This window comes from Strongylocentrotus purpuratus, unplaced genomic scaffold (assembly GCF_000002235.5).
Source record: "Strongylocentrotus purpuratus isolate Spur 01 unplaced genomic scaffold, Spur_5.0 spur5_scaffold_1, whole genome shotgun sequence".
In the NCBI taxonomy this organism is placed as follows: domain Eukaryota; kingdom Metazoa; phylum Echinodermata; class Echinoidea; order Camarodonta; family Strongylocentrotidae; genus Strongylocentrotus; species Strongylocentrotus purpuratus.
In genome coordinates, this window is record NW_022145594.1 from 35,336,275 (window position 1) to 35,353,834 (window position 17,560).

Here is a 17,560-nt window from a genome sequence, read left to right on the forward strand (position 1 = left end):
ACACACACACAAGGTTATGCAAAAATCATTTGAATTTTAGGAAGTGTGTTAAAAAAATTGTCAGTTATTAGGGTATGGAAGGATCTTAATGTAGTTACATTTCGGATGTATTCTGGTAGTTCGTTATATTGCGTCGCTCCCCTATAGAAGATAAAGGGATCAGGTAACTTCGTCTCAGATTCTGAAACAAAATCCTGGATTAAGCTCATGTTGCAATGATAATCATAAACCTTTAGGTCAGTCCGTAACTCAATGACTTTTAAAAGCCGATCGCCTGTCCGATTATCAAGATATTTATGATTGGAAATCGAAACCAAATTTTGCGTTTGCCAAACGGTTTTCATAACACTACAGTCTACTGGGCAAAACGATTTTTTACTTTTTTGAGGCACTTCTTAATCATTTTGAAACGCGGTTTTGTTAGGGCCTCTATATTACACCTTATTACATACATAGGTATGGCGTAGGACAATGCATCTCAGATTTAACATTGTTAAACGATGCCTTTAAAGAATTAATTAATTAATTTATTTCTTATATTTTGATAAGGTGGCTCATTATCACCAATAATGGTCGTCTTTCATGAGGCCTAGTTAAAAAAAATAAGAAGCAATAGTTAACAAAAGAAAAAAGAAAAAAGAAACAAATAATAATAATAATAATAACTAAGTCATGAACATAATATCATATCAAACAGCATCAAAGAATAAGTACGAACATGTATAAACATATTTGCAAAGTATTTGGTTTCCTTGTAACTTTAAATGAATGTTTTTTTTTTTTTTTTGCTTTGCCTTTTCGTTCAAGGTAACGTTGCTGCATATTTATAATATCTTAATATAACATTATAATATAGACGGTAATTATTATTTTTTTCAAATCGGATGAAAAGTAACTATTAGCATATTTCGGTATGTATCAGATAAAAGGTAATACAAAGTTTTGGTATGGGGTCATGAATTTGGTTCAAATGGATATATTGGAAGCATATGCAATCCTAAAATATTTAGTGATCGTTGTCGCGGTCGAAATCGAATCTAAAGTTATGGAATTGTACACAATAAAGACTTTATATTGTATAGCTCCCTCTCAAGGTCAAGATATTCATTGAGCTATAAAACAATGTTTCTCGACTAAAATCGATCGTTTAGCTATTCCCGTTCGGACATTATATATCACAACTACATTTTCTGATATTTTCATGGTCGCAGCTACCATTGTAAGGATGTAGGCGCTATTTGAAATTTATCAAAATTTACCGGGAGCACCGGTAAATATTTATATTCATTTTTTCTCGAAAACAGAAGTATTTTAAGGGCCAAATTTTCTAGTGCTTTCAATACATCCACAGGGGCATCTAAATATCTCAAAATTGTAAAGAATTACTATCCACCCATTTTTCAAAATTTCCCAAAACTTTGTATTACCTTTAAGAAAGACATTATTAGGTATACCAAAATTGTTATATACATAATTACAAAACAAAATAGGACAGGATAATAAACTACTGGATAATGTGCAAAACTAATACATATAATCTAATATAGCAGTTGAATGTGGACTCTTAAATAACAATAAAAATACAACTTTATTCATAACTGATAATACATTTTAAGAACGAGTAATAAGAAGTTATCAAAACTAAGCAGCTGTAAATAAGGTTGCAACTATTTAAAAAATAATCAACTTAGTTGCAATGTCAATACCCTACTGTACATCCCATGGAAAACATAACCAGATTCTTTAATACGTCATTGTGTTTTTCGCGCATTTAAATAGGTGCCTCATAAGGATACTGAAATTATCTTTAGTTGAATTTTCGAAAGTAGTTGCTATCTTTTTATAAATTTTTGTCTCTTTCTCATTAAAAAAAATCAAACAAAAATGAATGGTCGGTGTGGAATGGCCTTAGCTTATAAAGGCAGTGCATATACATGTATGGCTATATTCGTGTTTTAGCATTCCTTAAAGCTATTTACAATTGAATCCACAGGAGATCATAGATGGACTGTCTCTCATGTGCATCGTTTGACAAAAGGAGAACCAAATTACACTGTAAAAACACAAATAACGTGTTCCATTTTTAATTACTTTTTGCTACTCTATCTGTACAAAGCTTTACAGTATTAAAGTGTCATGGTTATATTTAACAGATTATTGATAAAATAACAACAAATGTTAGTGCAGCAACCTTTGATGTTCAACTCTGTGTGCAGAGTCGAGTCAGGCGAAATGATTAAGTAGTATTACTATGCACTTATTTAATTAAAGCATTACATCTGGCATGCGTATAAAGTTTTGTCGCTGAATTATTGATTCAATGCAATCCGTCGTGCCCATAAATTGAAGGCCAACACCGGGTATTAAGCATTCCTTGTTGATCAATTCAAGTTTACTTTTGAGTTTAGTTTTGATATATTAATCCACACAATGTCAATTCTCATTAATTCCATTTGTTACTCATTAAGATTATCAACAAAGTCAGGTTCACGTCGGCTTAAATATACATAATTGTTTGGAAGATAGGTAAGTTTTATATGAAATTACAGAATGGTACATTATTTTTGAAGACGGCTGTCAAATTAAAAATGGCCGTCGGTTTTATTTAAGATGTGACTATTTGCATTTACACGTTTTCAGAGATTATTTATGCTTATACCGTAGTATAAAGATATAATTTGGTATGCCAAACGTTTTAGAATACAAAACAGGTCAGTGTATAATATGTTAACAACTTTCATTTATCATTGTAGAACTTAACATGAACGAAATACATGAATATAATGATAAAGCATATACAAATCTTCCTTTTTTCTTGCTTTCATTCCAAAGCATACAATAATCAAATGTTTTAACACCACATTTTCATCTTGTTTACGCCCATGGCTTTGTTTAAAGAAAAGACAATGACTCGAAGGTATAGCCTTAACATCGTAAGATTTTAAGAATCCAATAAAGTGCATAACAATATCAAAAGCAATTAATAAAGAATAAGAAATAATGCAGCCTTCAGCATATAAACTCTTCCCTACCACATTAGATTTTTCAATGCCAAAACGCATAAATTGTGCTATGCAAAAGCCCGTTTAACACTTCAAACTGTGCCCTACCAATAATTGAATTAAATAAAAGGTAAATAAATCCTTTTTGCACATACATATATTTTGGACATTTCTCTTATTTAAATTTAATTTTTTCCGGGGTGTGGGGAGTTATTTAGATCTCCATTTTCAAATCTTTAATTCATTTAAAATACTTCAATTTTGACTTACAATAATTAAAAACTTCTAACTCGTTGCCAGCGATTCAGTGATTTCATTAATTTTCATATTCACACAATATTGATATCATTATAATGGGCACCTAAAGAACTTGCGTGCATTTTAAACAAGGTAGATCGATGATATTATTTCATATAATTGGTTACCGAGAAACGTATAATGCGGCACCGTATTTAAAAAAAGAATGGGCACAAACAAAACAATGGCAAGTTTTATTCAGCATTAACGTCGTTATCTCCATACCAAATGTCATGCTATTAATCAACATAACATTTTTTAAAGTGCACAATTCCTACCATATTCAGCACCATTCTGCTGGACTATTCATTCTCTTCTGGAGGGTATTTAGGAAGAAAATATATCTTCTTCGAGATCCCTTGTTTAATAACTTCTGGAGTTTTATCATATTTATGGTTGAAGGTTTTCTTCCCGACTTTTCGTGTTACCTGTAGAAAGAAAATAGAGTTGGTGCATTATGAAAGGAGAGGATAAGTGCAGATAGGTCTAATATTAAATTTATCATTAAACTTATCATAATAATATATACATTAATTGATTTTAATAGTAACATAATTCAGACAAATCCAAAGTTGATTTTCGTCCAGAACTGAAATAGCGGATTGTCACTAATACTGGACCAGCCAGAGGATTAATAATGTTATTGGAAAGATTGAGAAAAACTAAAAAAGAAATTTGCATTAAATGACATGTCATGTCCCCTTTCGCTATATCGCTATAACACATGATGACACATGTATACGCCCTCTGTCAGCAGGGCTGGGCAAATACTAGTTGGTGTGTAACAGAAAGTAAACATTGTTCCTCACTTATCCAAAGAGTTAAGATGTTAAAGTGTTGACGTTGTTCGCATTGGCGGTTGCATGCATGTGGGCGTGTTGTCGAGTGTGCGTGTGGTCGTGTGTGCGTGAGTGTTTTTTTTTTTAACTTAATAGTCCATAATTTATATACTCTACTGCTTGAAAAAACTTACCTGCTCTAACATGGTAGACAAGTCACTGACATGGGCATTCTTAAGGAGTTCCTTACATAGCATCTGAATGAACCTTGAACCACGGATTACGCTTCTATCTGGAACGTTTCCTGCGAAAATCGTTAGGAAACGTTAGCTGTTTATGATAATATCCTGCATGTTCAGATAAGGCGCATTTACAGAAGCCCTAAACTTAGGAATCACGTGGCTGATCGAAATACATCCTTTATCTTTTTTGTTTTATTGAAGAAACTTTTTGTGTAATGAAACTAAAGACAAAATGGAGTAAAAATCAAACAAGCCTTATAATGAACTGGAATCAAGAGAAATAACTTCCCGCTATGTATTAGAAAGGATTCTACAATAGTGGTAGATGACTCTTCATTTAAAATGTAACTTAAATTAAGGAGGAGTCGAGGGGTAGTGGTTCGTTCACTTCACTCTCAACCCAAGGGTTGAGGATTCAAATCCCATCCCGTTGCTAACGTCCTTTGGCAAGACATTAATTAAATCTCCACCCCCACCCAGGTCTGAATGGGAACACAGTAGGATGGTACAATCAGGAAGATGTAAGAGAATTCCTGGTAAAATGTTTGAAGTTATCTAAGTACAGTGAGCGTCTATAATAATAATAATAATAATATGGATATTTATATAGCGCCGGTATCATTGCACCTGGATGGAATGCTCTCCAAGTTCCAGGGCGTGGAGAATGTACATATATTGTTTGCGGAAAAGCCTGAATCCAAAGACTTGTGTAATAAATACAAGATATATGAACCGCTAAAATAAATCGTCGTTGCATGGTATTCAAACCCTGACTTCAAATATTACTATTATTATTAGTATTATAATTATTATTGATAGTAATGATAATAACACTCACCATTTATTAGGCGCTAAATACGGTTGTTCTAAGCGCACCATTGTCTGTCTACAAATTACCATTCAAAACTTCTAATGAACATGCATATGTAATAATAAAACAATAATATCATTATCATTATAAATATTACAATCTATATTATTATCAAACGTCTTACCCGATGTTGTAGAATGGACAACGAGAAGGTCGGATGCGTCTGATATTTCCATGTCGATGTCAGCTTCAGTTTCTTCCTTTGCTTCTGCATAGGTATAATGACATGGTAAGGAAAAATATTATGGTGGAAAAACCACGGATGTGTACATTTATTTGAATGGTGATTCAAGTATGATGGCGGGACCATAAGCTACACACTTTCTTTTCAAACGCTAAAGGCTTGTTTAGATTAGACGTGGGAAAATCACAGCCTTTTTGTTGTTGTTATGATGACGTAAATTGTCACAAGCTTTAATTTATGTATTTCATAGCTTCTCTGTTGCGCGCAGTTGCCATTCGTTTTTCCCGTTTAATAGAAAAAGAAAATGTAAAAGAAAAAGGCAGCGGCTGTTTTTCATTGAGTGTATATGCAGGCTGCAGAGCTAATGGACCCACGTAGCTCAAGAACACCTTGGCCATGCACCATATTTGTGTTTTCAAGAAGAACGTATTCATTTCCAAATTTTAATCCCATTAAACATATGAAGAACGGTAGGAAAGAATTCCTAAAATGCTGTCAGGAATCGAACTGAACACCTTGCATCTTCAGGTACACACATGTCGTTATTGTGGTCAATTAAAAATGGATCCCTGAATATTAGCGACAATCTGTATAAGCCCAAAGAAAATGAAAACAAGTGAGTGAGCTTTTTGAACAAAACGAATATGTGACGTACGGATTCGGAAGATCAGATTTATGGGACGCTTGATACAGGAAGGAAACTTGGAAGCCCTTGTACTGACAGGAAAATCGAGGGAAAGAGGGCTCGAGGAAGCAAAGGAGAACAAGATGAGTGGTTTGGTTAGAAAGTTCGGAAAATTGCTGAAGAAGAGAGAATTGAAAGACCCGGGAATGAAGCACCTTGTTAGTGTAATAGAAACACAGTGATGAACAAATACCATGATCGCATTATTCGATAAATATTGGCACCTTCTGAGAGAGGGAAGGGGGTAAGGGGAGCTTGGGACATTTATATAAAGTTAAAGACATACACTGTGAAAAGTTTGGGCAATATTTTCCAACACTCTGCCCAACGTTGTGCCAATAGCCAACCCAACCATCTATTGGGTAATATTCTGGCCACTGGTATTGGTAAACTTAAGTACATACATAATTGTTTCGTTTTTTGCCCGACAGGAGGTCAATATTTTCCCAACCAGTGGGCTACCTTAGTCGTGCAGTTGAAGGGTCATATCTTTGCCCACATTTTGGACAAAGTACGAAACAATTATAAACGTGTGAAGTAGGGTACTTACGTTTACCAATACCACTAGGCAAAATATTGCCCAATAGATGGTTGAATTGACACTTGGCACAACGTTGGGCAAAGTGTGGTAAATATATTGCCCAACCTATTCACAGTGTAGACACTTACTTTCACGGTTACCCTGGAAGAAAATCATCTTCGGTTTTCCTTTCATGTACTTCATCCTAGAAACCTTATTCTCGATAAACTTAAAAGTAACCGGTTCATCAGTGCAATGAATGCCTGTCGAGGAGCCGTTTCCCATGATCACGAACACTGCAGAGGGCATGTAGTGATGGCGAACATAACCCGCGAACGTCTCTAGCTTGTCTTGAAGGTCCTGCATAACCATTTACGAAAACAAAGCGTTTAAAAGTCATTGAAGTTTAGATTTAATTTGAAGTTTAGATTTAATTTTAAGGGAGCCAAAACCCTTCATACTTAGTTACTTTTATTGTAAAGTTTAAGATATTTGAATACAATCCGTGAAAATTTGAACAAAATCGGGCAAGGAATAAGGAAGTTAAAGCTTTTTGACATAACTAGTTACTAGAGGGCGATATTTAATTTGATGACATCATTTGTGGACAACTCTCCATGCCTTTTGTACATCAAATTTCACAATTCTTTCGATTTCTTCGTATTTATTTGTGTTCTTGATCCGACTTCTTAACATGTGAAGTAGAATATCATTTTGCATTCTATACCTTGCTTTCCGGGGAGTAGATTATCTCAACAACAAGAAGGAAGGAACAACATGAAATTTGATGTAAAAGAGGCATGATAATTTGATTTATTCGTGATGAATACGATTATATTATATCCTCACAGAGGTTTATTCATGAATCTTTATTGAGCAATTTTTATTGATCGATTAAGTTGTGAAATGACAAAATCTCTATATATCAGTAATACATCTAATTGTCACAATCATTTAATGACGAGAGGTTAGTATTCCAACTTTGGGGGGAAAAGTGATCAACTGCTTGACACATTTTCAATTCCAATCGCATTATTGTTTGCATATGGGGATGGAGAACTATGGTTCGGATAGAAAATCCAATTTTATGACAAAACAAATTTGAGGCTAAATAAGATTTTAAGTTGTTTCTGTTTCACGTTGCTAAGTTATATTATTAACAATAAAAGGCCATTAGATTAATAAAAAACATGCTCTTACCTCAGCTGTCAAATCCGAATGGGTTTCGATCTCATATCCTATTTCCGTGAACACGTGTTGAATATTTCGAACGTCGACATCTGATCCCTTCCTGTCTTTAGTCATGTTAAAAAGGAACATGAGACCCTTTTCTTTATCGTCCATTTTGTAATTCTGAAATCGAGAAAATATTTTTGAATTTATATACCACTGTAATATATAAAAAGTTATGTTTAACTAATTTCCTTTAACATTGATCAATTTTCAGCAAATAGTGTTCACATAATTGATGACAGAATTTATCGTTATCTTAACAAGTCCTGTGCTGATCGTAGTACACAGTCTATAACGCAGGTTTAAACCTCGACTAAGCTTGCTGGGATGTTTAACTCATGATCAATGGAGTATATAATGTGAAGCACACAATCCCTTAAGCACTGCCACAATTCTGTAAATCAATGAACTAACCTTATTGGCCATTATGATATAAATATTTTATTTCACGACTACATTCATTTCAGATTTTTGTAACGGAAATTTGAGTTTAATGTTTCACTTTAACAAAAACAAGTAATTTGAAGAGTCATAGACGAAGCCCGGGAACCAGGGCGTCATGCCCCTCCTTGTTTCATGTCGATTTGAGGTTTGGGGAAATGACACCTCAATCTTTAGAAATATGGTTTGTTGAACTTGTTATCAATTCAATGTCCTTGTATCAAATATGAGGTTATTCAGTTCTCGTTAATGGGAATGAATTATATCTATTCGGTTTAGTTTCATACATTGTCAGGCAATATTTTTAGAAACCTTTTCTGGGTCCAGCTGCTCCTGAGAAGGGTAAGCTTGCTTCATCGTCTGTTTGTAGAAACCGTTGCTGTCAGGCTTAACTGTGAATTTGAATACATACAGGAGTATACTTGTATATAAATACTTTGAAGAACGGCTATAATGGCAAATGCGTTAAATCTCAATTTTACACACTGAGTAAGAAATTTGGATGTGTGAAACTATGTGGAGTAAACGGCAATAGATCCTAGAAGAGACGGATATCTTGGATGGACAAGAAATCATCATCATACTTTTTGACGCCTATTAATATGTTAACTTACGAAATCACTGCAAATTCTATGCAACCGCCAATTCGGGTCACGTCATTATGAAGACATCGAGAGTTGTGTGGTCGAATATAATTTGGGACTGATAAATAGTCAAATTTCTTTTGAATTGAGAAATTTTGCAACCAAGTCCATTTTAAAAGCAAGTGATGAATTAAAAACTCTTTCGATTGTATATTGACAATATGTCTAAAATCATTTTGATAGCTTATGTTTTTTTTAATGATTTGAAAGGCAATATAAATGTTTATCAGGCATTACGCACGTACCTGCTTTATGACCTTCCTCTCTCGTCGTTTGAATATCAGTTCATTGCATAATTGATTAATAAAGGGTGTGTGTGTGTTTGTGCGCGTGTTTTTGGTGCATGTGTTCGGTTGTGTGTGTATCTGCAAACATAAGAAATTACATTTTTAATTTTGTTCATGATAGATAAATATAAGGATTTACCTTTTACTTGTAGTTGCATGGATTCCGGGTCGCCTTCTCCTGTACGTTAAGAAAAGTTTTAAAGGAAAATAGCCTTAGAAATTCGCGGTGAAAAGTATATTTGATCTTAGTCCATGTAAAGGGTATTGAAAGTATGATATGATGCGTTATATAAATGAAACATTCTTTGTCATTTTTATTTGCCATAGAGTTTCAAGACAATTCTCTTTGGTGTATTCATTTTTATAGCATTATTATTTCGGTGCTCGTAGACCTTTACGTATGTCATTTATTTGTTGGTCTTTTGATTAGCAAATTAGGCTTTAATCTAATCATATTACCCCAAAACATTTGAAAATTATATTTTCTTTCAAAGTTTCGAATCAGATTCTATTTCGTGATGATCAAAGGCTCACCAAATACATCGTAACAGAATAGTATATTTCTTTATGTATTTGAGCGTCTTTGCCACATCAAATTACACTGTAGTCAGAGAAAAATAAAAAAATATGACTCCATAACAAATAAATATTTTTCATTCGTTTTCTTCTGTGAGGTATTTTCTTTTCGTTGAAGGACTGATGATGATGACGAGTGTTCATAACTCAACCTAGTGATGACGAGCCATCAATATAAAAATACCTTGAATCCTCCGATGTTTCTTCCGACTCTAAAATATGTTGGCAGCACACACCCTATTTACTTCATTGATGTGTTTGGCTTTTGATAAAGAAATCTGAAACTATTGATAGTACCCCATAACATTTTAGCGTGATACTTTCTTTCAAAGTTGTTTTGTTTCAGATTCTATTACGTACAGATCAAAGGTTTGCCAAAAACAAGGTATCATATTAAGATATAACTGCATCCATTCAAACATCATCGCCATAATAAATAACATCGTAGTCATAGAAAAATCGGAAATATAACTCTATACAAATAAAACCTTGTCCATTCGTTTTGCACTACGAGATATTTTCTTTTCTTTCCAATACTGACTATGATAAGTGTTCATAACTCAATCCAGGGATGACGAGCCATATATATGTATATATAAACATACCTTGACTCCTCCGTTGGCTCCTCCTACGCCATAATACTGCACAACAAATCGCAGCCAGTATAAGAATGATAACGATAACTACTGGTACAACTGCAAATGGATTAAAGAATATCGTCAACGAATCAAACTTGTCGTCGATCACTTTTCTGTTAGACTCGAAATACTTAAATGTTAAATCACCATTTCGATCAAATTAGATTAACACTCTTAACATTCTGGATCCTACAGCATAAATGTTGATTCTACACGTAGACATAACATGGTAAAAGTGTTGATCTGACATTTTTTTTTAAAAAGTGGTCAATCCTCAGCCCTCTAAAATTGTGATTTCACACTACAGTTTTCAGAGTGCATGATGAGCAGTTAAAACCACGTTTAATGTTTTCTTATGCGGTGAAACCCGCTTACATTCAGTCAAACGTCATCTGAAATGAGTGAAATTAAGTTCAATGTATAATATCCAACATTTGTGCGGATACTGTTTACTGATACCACAGGTGACAACAGTTTTACATTGTTTATCAACTGTCGAATACTGGTCGAATAAAAAGACAACAAAGACATTTCGTCTTGAATTCTTACCAACTCCACTCAAAGATAAAGTGGTAGATCCTATAAAGGTCACGGTCAGAGTCACTGTTTTTTGGTCTTGCGATCCCGGGATATCAGAAGCGACACAAACATAGGGACTTTCACTCGGTTCAGCGACGATGGAGATTGACTTGCTTTTCGTCCCGTCCATGTTAAAATCTTCCTTGACATTAGTTGCATCCATCTTGTTGGATCCGTGTGAGAAGAAAAGATCGATGTCTGGAAAGTAGCTTGAGGCTGAGCAGGTGATGGTGATGTTATCAGAGGTTGAAAGACTACAGGTTTGTTCGGCATCGTTTGGAAGTATTCCTCGACATTCATCGATAAGGGGAAAGGGTTCCATCGGAGGAGCTGAAAATGAAATAGTACACTATGACTCTATCAAGGAAAATCATCATGTCTTCATGTAGGAGAACTGTCATGTAACACACAAAGCTATTTCTTTCAATTTAAATTTTCAGCTTGAATATATAACAATAACTATTAATAAAAAGGTAAATAATGTAGTATATAAATAATGAATTTTTTCTTCCATCTTTTTACATTCAACAACTATTATGATAGCATGTAGGGGTAGTGTTACTATAAATCATGGATATAATTATGGAATAACCTTCTTTAGGGTTATTTCTCAGTCATACTTCAAAATGTACACAGAATGATATGCTTACCAAAGACGTTTACTTCTGTGAAATTGTGGATCAGGATCCCTTCGTAGTTTGTTACTATGCATGTATATGTTCCTTGATCTGAAACTGTAATGTTTCTGATGATGAGAGAGAAGTCATCGTTTATATAGCAGACCCCGTCAAGAACGCATGTCCCGGAAGTGGATCCCCCTTCCACCCATTTGATCAGGTTGGATGGCCTCGTGGACTCACCTCCTATCGTCCAGTTAACGGAAGATGGCGCTCCATAGAATTCGCATTTTAGAGCAAGCTCATCTCCTTTCTCCGCATTTTTTTGTAAGTCGGTATACACAAAACCATCTGGTATATCACAATTCACACCTGCATTAAAAAGGAGGAAATAAGTGGTTTGTTTAATTCGTGACGCAATAATGTTATTCCATAAAGGCAACATATAGCTTACTTGCAAAGAAACAGCATCTGGAAATCTATTAGCAATGACACCTTACAGTACCAACATATTATAAACGCATCATGTTGTGTAGCAGAACCGTAACAAATACCGTGATATACGAATATATTCTAAAGCCAGATATAATCGCAATGAAATTTTTTGTCATTGCATTGTTTTCGTTTACATTCTTCTATATTAATATTCTTCTTCTGGTTCTTGTTCTCGTCCGGAAATCTCATTCGTTTTGCACGTAGTGCTTGTTATTCTCTAGTTATTTCCTTTCCACAAGCCAGATTCCTTTCAAACTTCGTAGGCATAATTCCTGATATGCAATCTATGTCACTTCATTATTTCCCCCCAAAATCACTCATGCGTAACAATCCAGACGTCCAGTTGTTCGTTTCTTGTCCGTTTTAAGGCCTTTCTTTCTTCCTTCCTATCTTCACTAGCCTAGATCCTACAGACTTTTAACATATTCCTCTAGATCGTCCGAGAGATTTTTTTTCATCTGCGATGTATAACCTCAACTTTAAAATGCCAACTTCATACTCGATTTTCAAATCCGGAACCTACACGCAAAAAACTGAGGTGCTAAATGTTGGGTGCTGAGTGAGATTCTGCACTTGAAGTGCCAAAATCAGCACTTGACGGGTTAACTTTAACAAGGAAACCGAAACGTGCTGAATATTTGAGTGCAGAAAACGAGTGCTATAACAATATGCAGCACTTAACATCGAGTGCTGACTGCATAACCTGATCTGATTGGTCGGTTAGTATAATAGCTGTTACCTTTTGAATATTTGTTTTTGAATCAAATTCAGCTAAGAGATTCTTACATTCTTCATTCTCCAGGTCAATACCCAAGGCCTCAAAAGTCTGAATAACTTTGCTCCTTAAACTGTCAACAACATCAGTATTCAAAGCTGTTGCAGCAGATAACACTCTGTTTGTCATAGCATGGGTCATGTTGGTGTTTGATAAAAGAGAACCAATGAAAAATGCAGCTGGTCTCACTATGAACATGACAGACAATGAAAGCGGACAAAATATACAGTTCCTCAGGTAGACAAAGGAACATCCCTTGACTGCTATTATGTAAAATGTGTAGAACAGGTGAATATGCATGTGACACCTGTTCTACACATTTTTACATAATAGCAGTGAAGGGATGTTCCTTTGTCTACCTAAGGAACTGTATATTTTGTCCGCTTTCATTGTCTGTCATATTCATAGTGTCTTGTACTGTCCTTATGCATTGCTCCATCTTGTTCTTGTAGTAGGCCTATCCTATCATCATCATCATCAAATGCATCATCTGCTGCAGGATTATGCACTTCACCAACAGCAACACCCAAATCAGCATCAACTAGACCCTCCATACCCTGTACAACTTCAGGTTCAGGTTCTTCTTGTGGATGTTGGTTTAATAAATGTTTCCTGTAAGAGTTGAAAGTGGTAAATGACGAAGGACATCCACCTTGACCACATACCAAATGTAGATAGGGCATGTCAAACAACGCATGAGTTAGCACTTGCACAAGGGCTATTCTGTTAGCACCCAAAAGAGAGCAAAACTTGGCACTTTAAGTGCACAGCAGTCAGCTCCTTTGGGTGCTAGCAAAGTAGCCCGGGTGCAAGTGCTAACTCAGCACTTCGAGTGCAGTCACTATGCGAGCTCCTAAAAAGTGCTAAAATTGAATCTTTAAGTGCTAAATTTAGCACAACAGTCAGCTCCTTTGGGTGCTAGCAAAGTAGCCCGGGTGCAAGTGCTAACTCAGCACTTCGAGTGCAGTCACTATGCGAGCTCCTAAAAAGTGCTAAAATTGAATCTTTAAGTGCTAAATTTAGCACTTTTTTTTTGAGTGTACTCCATCAAAAATCTCTAAAATTCTTGAAAAATGGACGCCTACAAATCTAAAATTGTCACAACTTTCTCATACCAATTCCGTTTCCTCTCAATTTCTCACAGTATCCTTATCTTATAATTGTACATAACCATGCCATATTTCATGCTCAAATGGCTATGCAAAAAAAGAAGAAGCGCCCTTTAAAATTCAGGGAATTTGCTTTCTTTCTGTGGCCGTAGCTCTATCGTGTCCGGCCAAACCCGTGCCCTTTTTTGGATATAGATACTAATATGACGTCACACGTATGACGTCACACGTATAGCAGTCCACTATTTCTGCGTACAAATTTAAAAGTCCCTAATACTGCTTCTTTTAGGGCGGTTACTTATGCCGCCATGACTGGTTTAGATAACAACGCTTCTTTTATACGTGTTTCAATGGCACATTGTCAAGTTCTATTGTTCCTGTTTCAGTCGACTGACCAGTTGGTTTATTAGGACAGGGAGGGTTCTGATAGCCCCCCCCCCCCCATGCTTCGATCACCTGTTCGAATAGACTCCTCGTGTCCTTCATTGGAATTCATGGTGGCTATTTTATCGACAAATTTTGTTAAATAATTAGGTGGAATAATCGATTTGATTACCTTTCAATCTTCCCATCACTATGACAGTTTTTTTAAAAACAATGTGGCGAAAATATATCGAGCCACGAAGTCCAATAAAAGAGTAATTTTAGTCGTAATATATACTGTGGTTATTACGATGATAATAGCTGTTCTATGACAATTATAAACATGCGGCGGATAACTTGCATCTCAATTAGAGTAGGCACATGAGTAGACACATGAAGTATCATGACATGCAATGCACCTGCATACATCGGGTCGCCTTTTATATTAACGGGACGACAATGATCTGAATTTCATTTCACCAAAGCATGAAGTCAACAGCAAACAAGGCAGATGAAGTAACCGCGTAGAGGTGAGCATCATTATGGATGATCAAACCCAAAGCCCCGAAGGATAGTGAAACACTTTGCACTTAATAATATTGACAAATACTATTTATAAGAATCTATGATAAAAATCGACATATTTGTTGGTATCTTATATAATGGTGTTATATTTGTAATCGCAGAATGTGGAGCACCAGGATATTATATGCTAAAACGGATAGCTCAAGACTTAGTTACTTGGAGAGACACTTGATGTAGAATTCTGTTTGGGTCACTGAACCTGTCATACTGACAGATCACTATTGATGATGATATTACATAATTTTGTTTTTCCTGAGAGCAAAGAAATAAGATGTAGCATACCTTATTATTGATGTAAACGGCTTTAAATAAAGTAGTACACCCCTGTATATACGAAGGAGGTGGGTTGAAAAACGGTCAAGGAAATACAAACATAATACTTGTGAAATCTATTGTTGTCGTCGTGTTTTTGGCTGTTTTCGACAGTAGCTTTAATGGTTGTTATACTTGTTTTTAAGTCTGTTTCTGTTTACTGCTTGCCAACTTCTATGCCCGGGCCATTATTATAATCATTATTAGTATTTAAAAGGCCCATAAGTTTTCTTTCAATGTCAGCAAGTTGCCTGATGATCATCAACCGGCCCAATGCGTACACACATCAGCGGCAGTCATGAATTTGACTGTCTCTCAGAATATGACGATCTCTTTGAAAATCAATATCAAAACAAAACAAACCAAACAAATTAAAACAACGAATCGACCTATTCATTTCAGATTTCTTAAAAAACATCAATATCATGGCATCCATTGCGTGCCATATATTCTTGGAAAACCTGACAATCTGCCTATTGTCATATTATGAGCCCCAGGCTCCTCGCTTGTTATTCTTTTGTCACATTATTTACTGAACGTATCAGCAGGTAGGGGATCTCATTAGGATGAAAGTACACGCCACTGTCTATATGTACAATAGAAAAAAAAAGACAGTCTTGTTTATTTTGAAATGTGGCCATTTTGTATTTATCCAAAGCATGCTTATTCGGGCATGAATTGTAACGGATACCTCTAAATTTCATACAAAAGTTGGATTCGAACCTCAGGCCAACAAATTGTGATTCAGAAATTATGAGGAGTTGCCCATGGAGTAATTGATTTGATGCATACTGACGATGGTCCGGTATTTAATTTATACGGGAATCTCGCTTGTAAGTAACACTATGAACATTACGAACAAAGAAAGCGGACAACATATAGGCCCGAATTCACAAGGCAAGGTTTGAGCTCAAACCTCCTTTTGTTTCGCCAAACCTCCTTTTGTTATTTACAAACCAGGTTTGTAAATAACAAAAGGAGGTTTGACCTCAAACCTTGGTCTGAGCTCAAATCTTGCTTTGTGAATTCGGGCCATACAGTTCGTCGGGTAGACAAAGGAACATCCCTTCATTGCTATTATGTAAAAAGGTGGATATGCATGTGACACCTGTTCTACACATTTTTACAATAGCAGTGAAGGGATGTTTCTTTGTCTACCTGAGGAACTGTATATTTTGTCCGCTTTCTTTGTCAGACATATTCATAGTGTAAGTAAGTACGTAAATAAACCTACTTTTCGCGTTGTGTTTATTTGTTGGCATTTCCCGCTCTTTCGCCCATGCACGCACACACTTACCTGTTCACATTTATTATATTTCCATCACAAAGTACATCATGACAATATGGATATGATAATATGGTCAATAAGTTAATGAGCCACAATGACAAAGGTAAGTAGTTTTTGTTACGCACTTACTTCCTACCGCGTACCATAAAACACACCGTTGGTTGATGAATGAATTATAAAACTCACGAGCTGCATATTTAACTTTGCAATTATTTTGTCTCAGTGGGTCCTCAACTTTATGGCCCGAATTCACAAAGCAAGGTTTGAGCTCAGACCAAGGTTTGAGCTCAAGCCTCCTTTTGTTTCGCCAAACCTCCTTTTGTTCTTTACAAACCAGGTTTGTAAAAAACGCGTAAAACGCGTCATATGACGTACGAAAACCAAGGTTTGTCGACAAACCTCCTTTGTGAATTCGGGCCTGTGTGTTTATCTACTAATCATATCTATAAACCGGCACAGTTATGTAGTCGAAAGAGGGCGCCAACTCGTCAACATTGATCGAGCAGCATTAATCGCTAAGCAATATTGACAAGTAGACAGTAGTGATGTGATTTAGTCTTTAACTTATTGTTTCACCTCCCAATAAAGTTAAAAGCAGATGGCCTATACAGTGTGTCCCGAAAAAAACTATACACTTTTGAAATGGCTGCCGAATAAAAAATATATGATTCTAGGGGAAAAAGTTGTATATGTATGGAAAGCCCATAAACTCAACTTTCATATGACACCAACAAGTTTGAAAATAATTCATGCTTGGGTGAGCGCTGCTCACTTTTGTAAAGGGTATGAAAATTAGGTTGCGCAGGAATTAGCCTTCCAATGTGTGAGAGGTAAATCCTTTGGAGCTTACAACATTGAGGGTGATATGATAAATTCATGATTTGCTGAGTGAATTCCATGGTTTATTAAACCAAACTTTTATGCACGGAACAGGAATTTCATTTTTCTATTGTAGCATTGTAACTTTCCCTGGTAGACTCAGTGCTGTAAATGGTAACTGAAGTGTGGGGTGAAGATTTTTATTCAAAGTCACAGATG

General features: G+C 35.5%; 2 protein-coding genes across 2 annotated transcripts; both read right to left on the reverse strand.

Moving 5' to 3' along the window:
- Nucleotides 1–3,571: 3,571 nt before the first annotated feature.
- LOC115921489 (caspase Dronc-like) lies at nt 3,572–6,797 on the reverse strand. Its single transcript, XM_030978986.1, has 4 exons — nt 6,730–6,797; nt 5,316–5,399; nt 4,273–4,382; nt 3,572–3,727 (listed from the first exon to the last, which is right to left on the reverse strand). The coding sequence occupies exons 1-4, from the start codon at nt 6,782–6,784 to the stop codon at nt 3,602–3,604; spliced, it is 375 nt and encodes a 124-aa protein (XP_030834846.1). The 5' UTR covers nt 6,785–6,797; the 3' UTR covers nt 3,572–3,601.
- Nucleotides 6,798–6,820: 23 nt separating this feature from the next.
- Nucleotides 6,821–10,451, reverse strand: LOC100894090 (caspase-1-like; the record flags this gene model as incomplete). The annotated part of the gene is made up of 5 exons (XM_030978727.1): nt 10,367–10,451; nt 9,325–9,363; nt 8,567–8,646; nt 7,781–7,933; nt 6,821–6,940 (listed from the first exon to the last, which is right to left on the reverse strand). Coding segments are annotated over exons 2-5 (372 nt in total), but the record flags the coding sequence as incomplete, so codon positions are not given.
- Between the last annotated feature and the right edge of the window lie 7,109 nt (nt 10,452–17,560).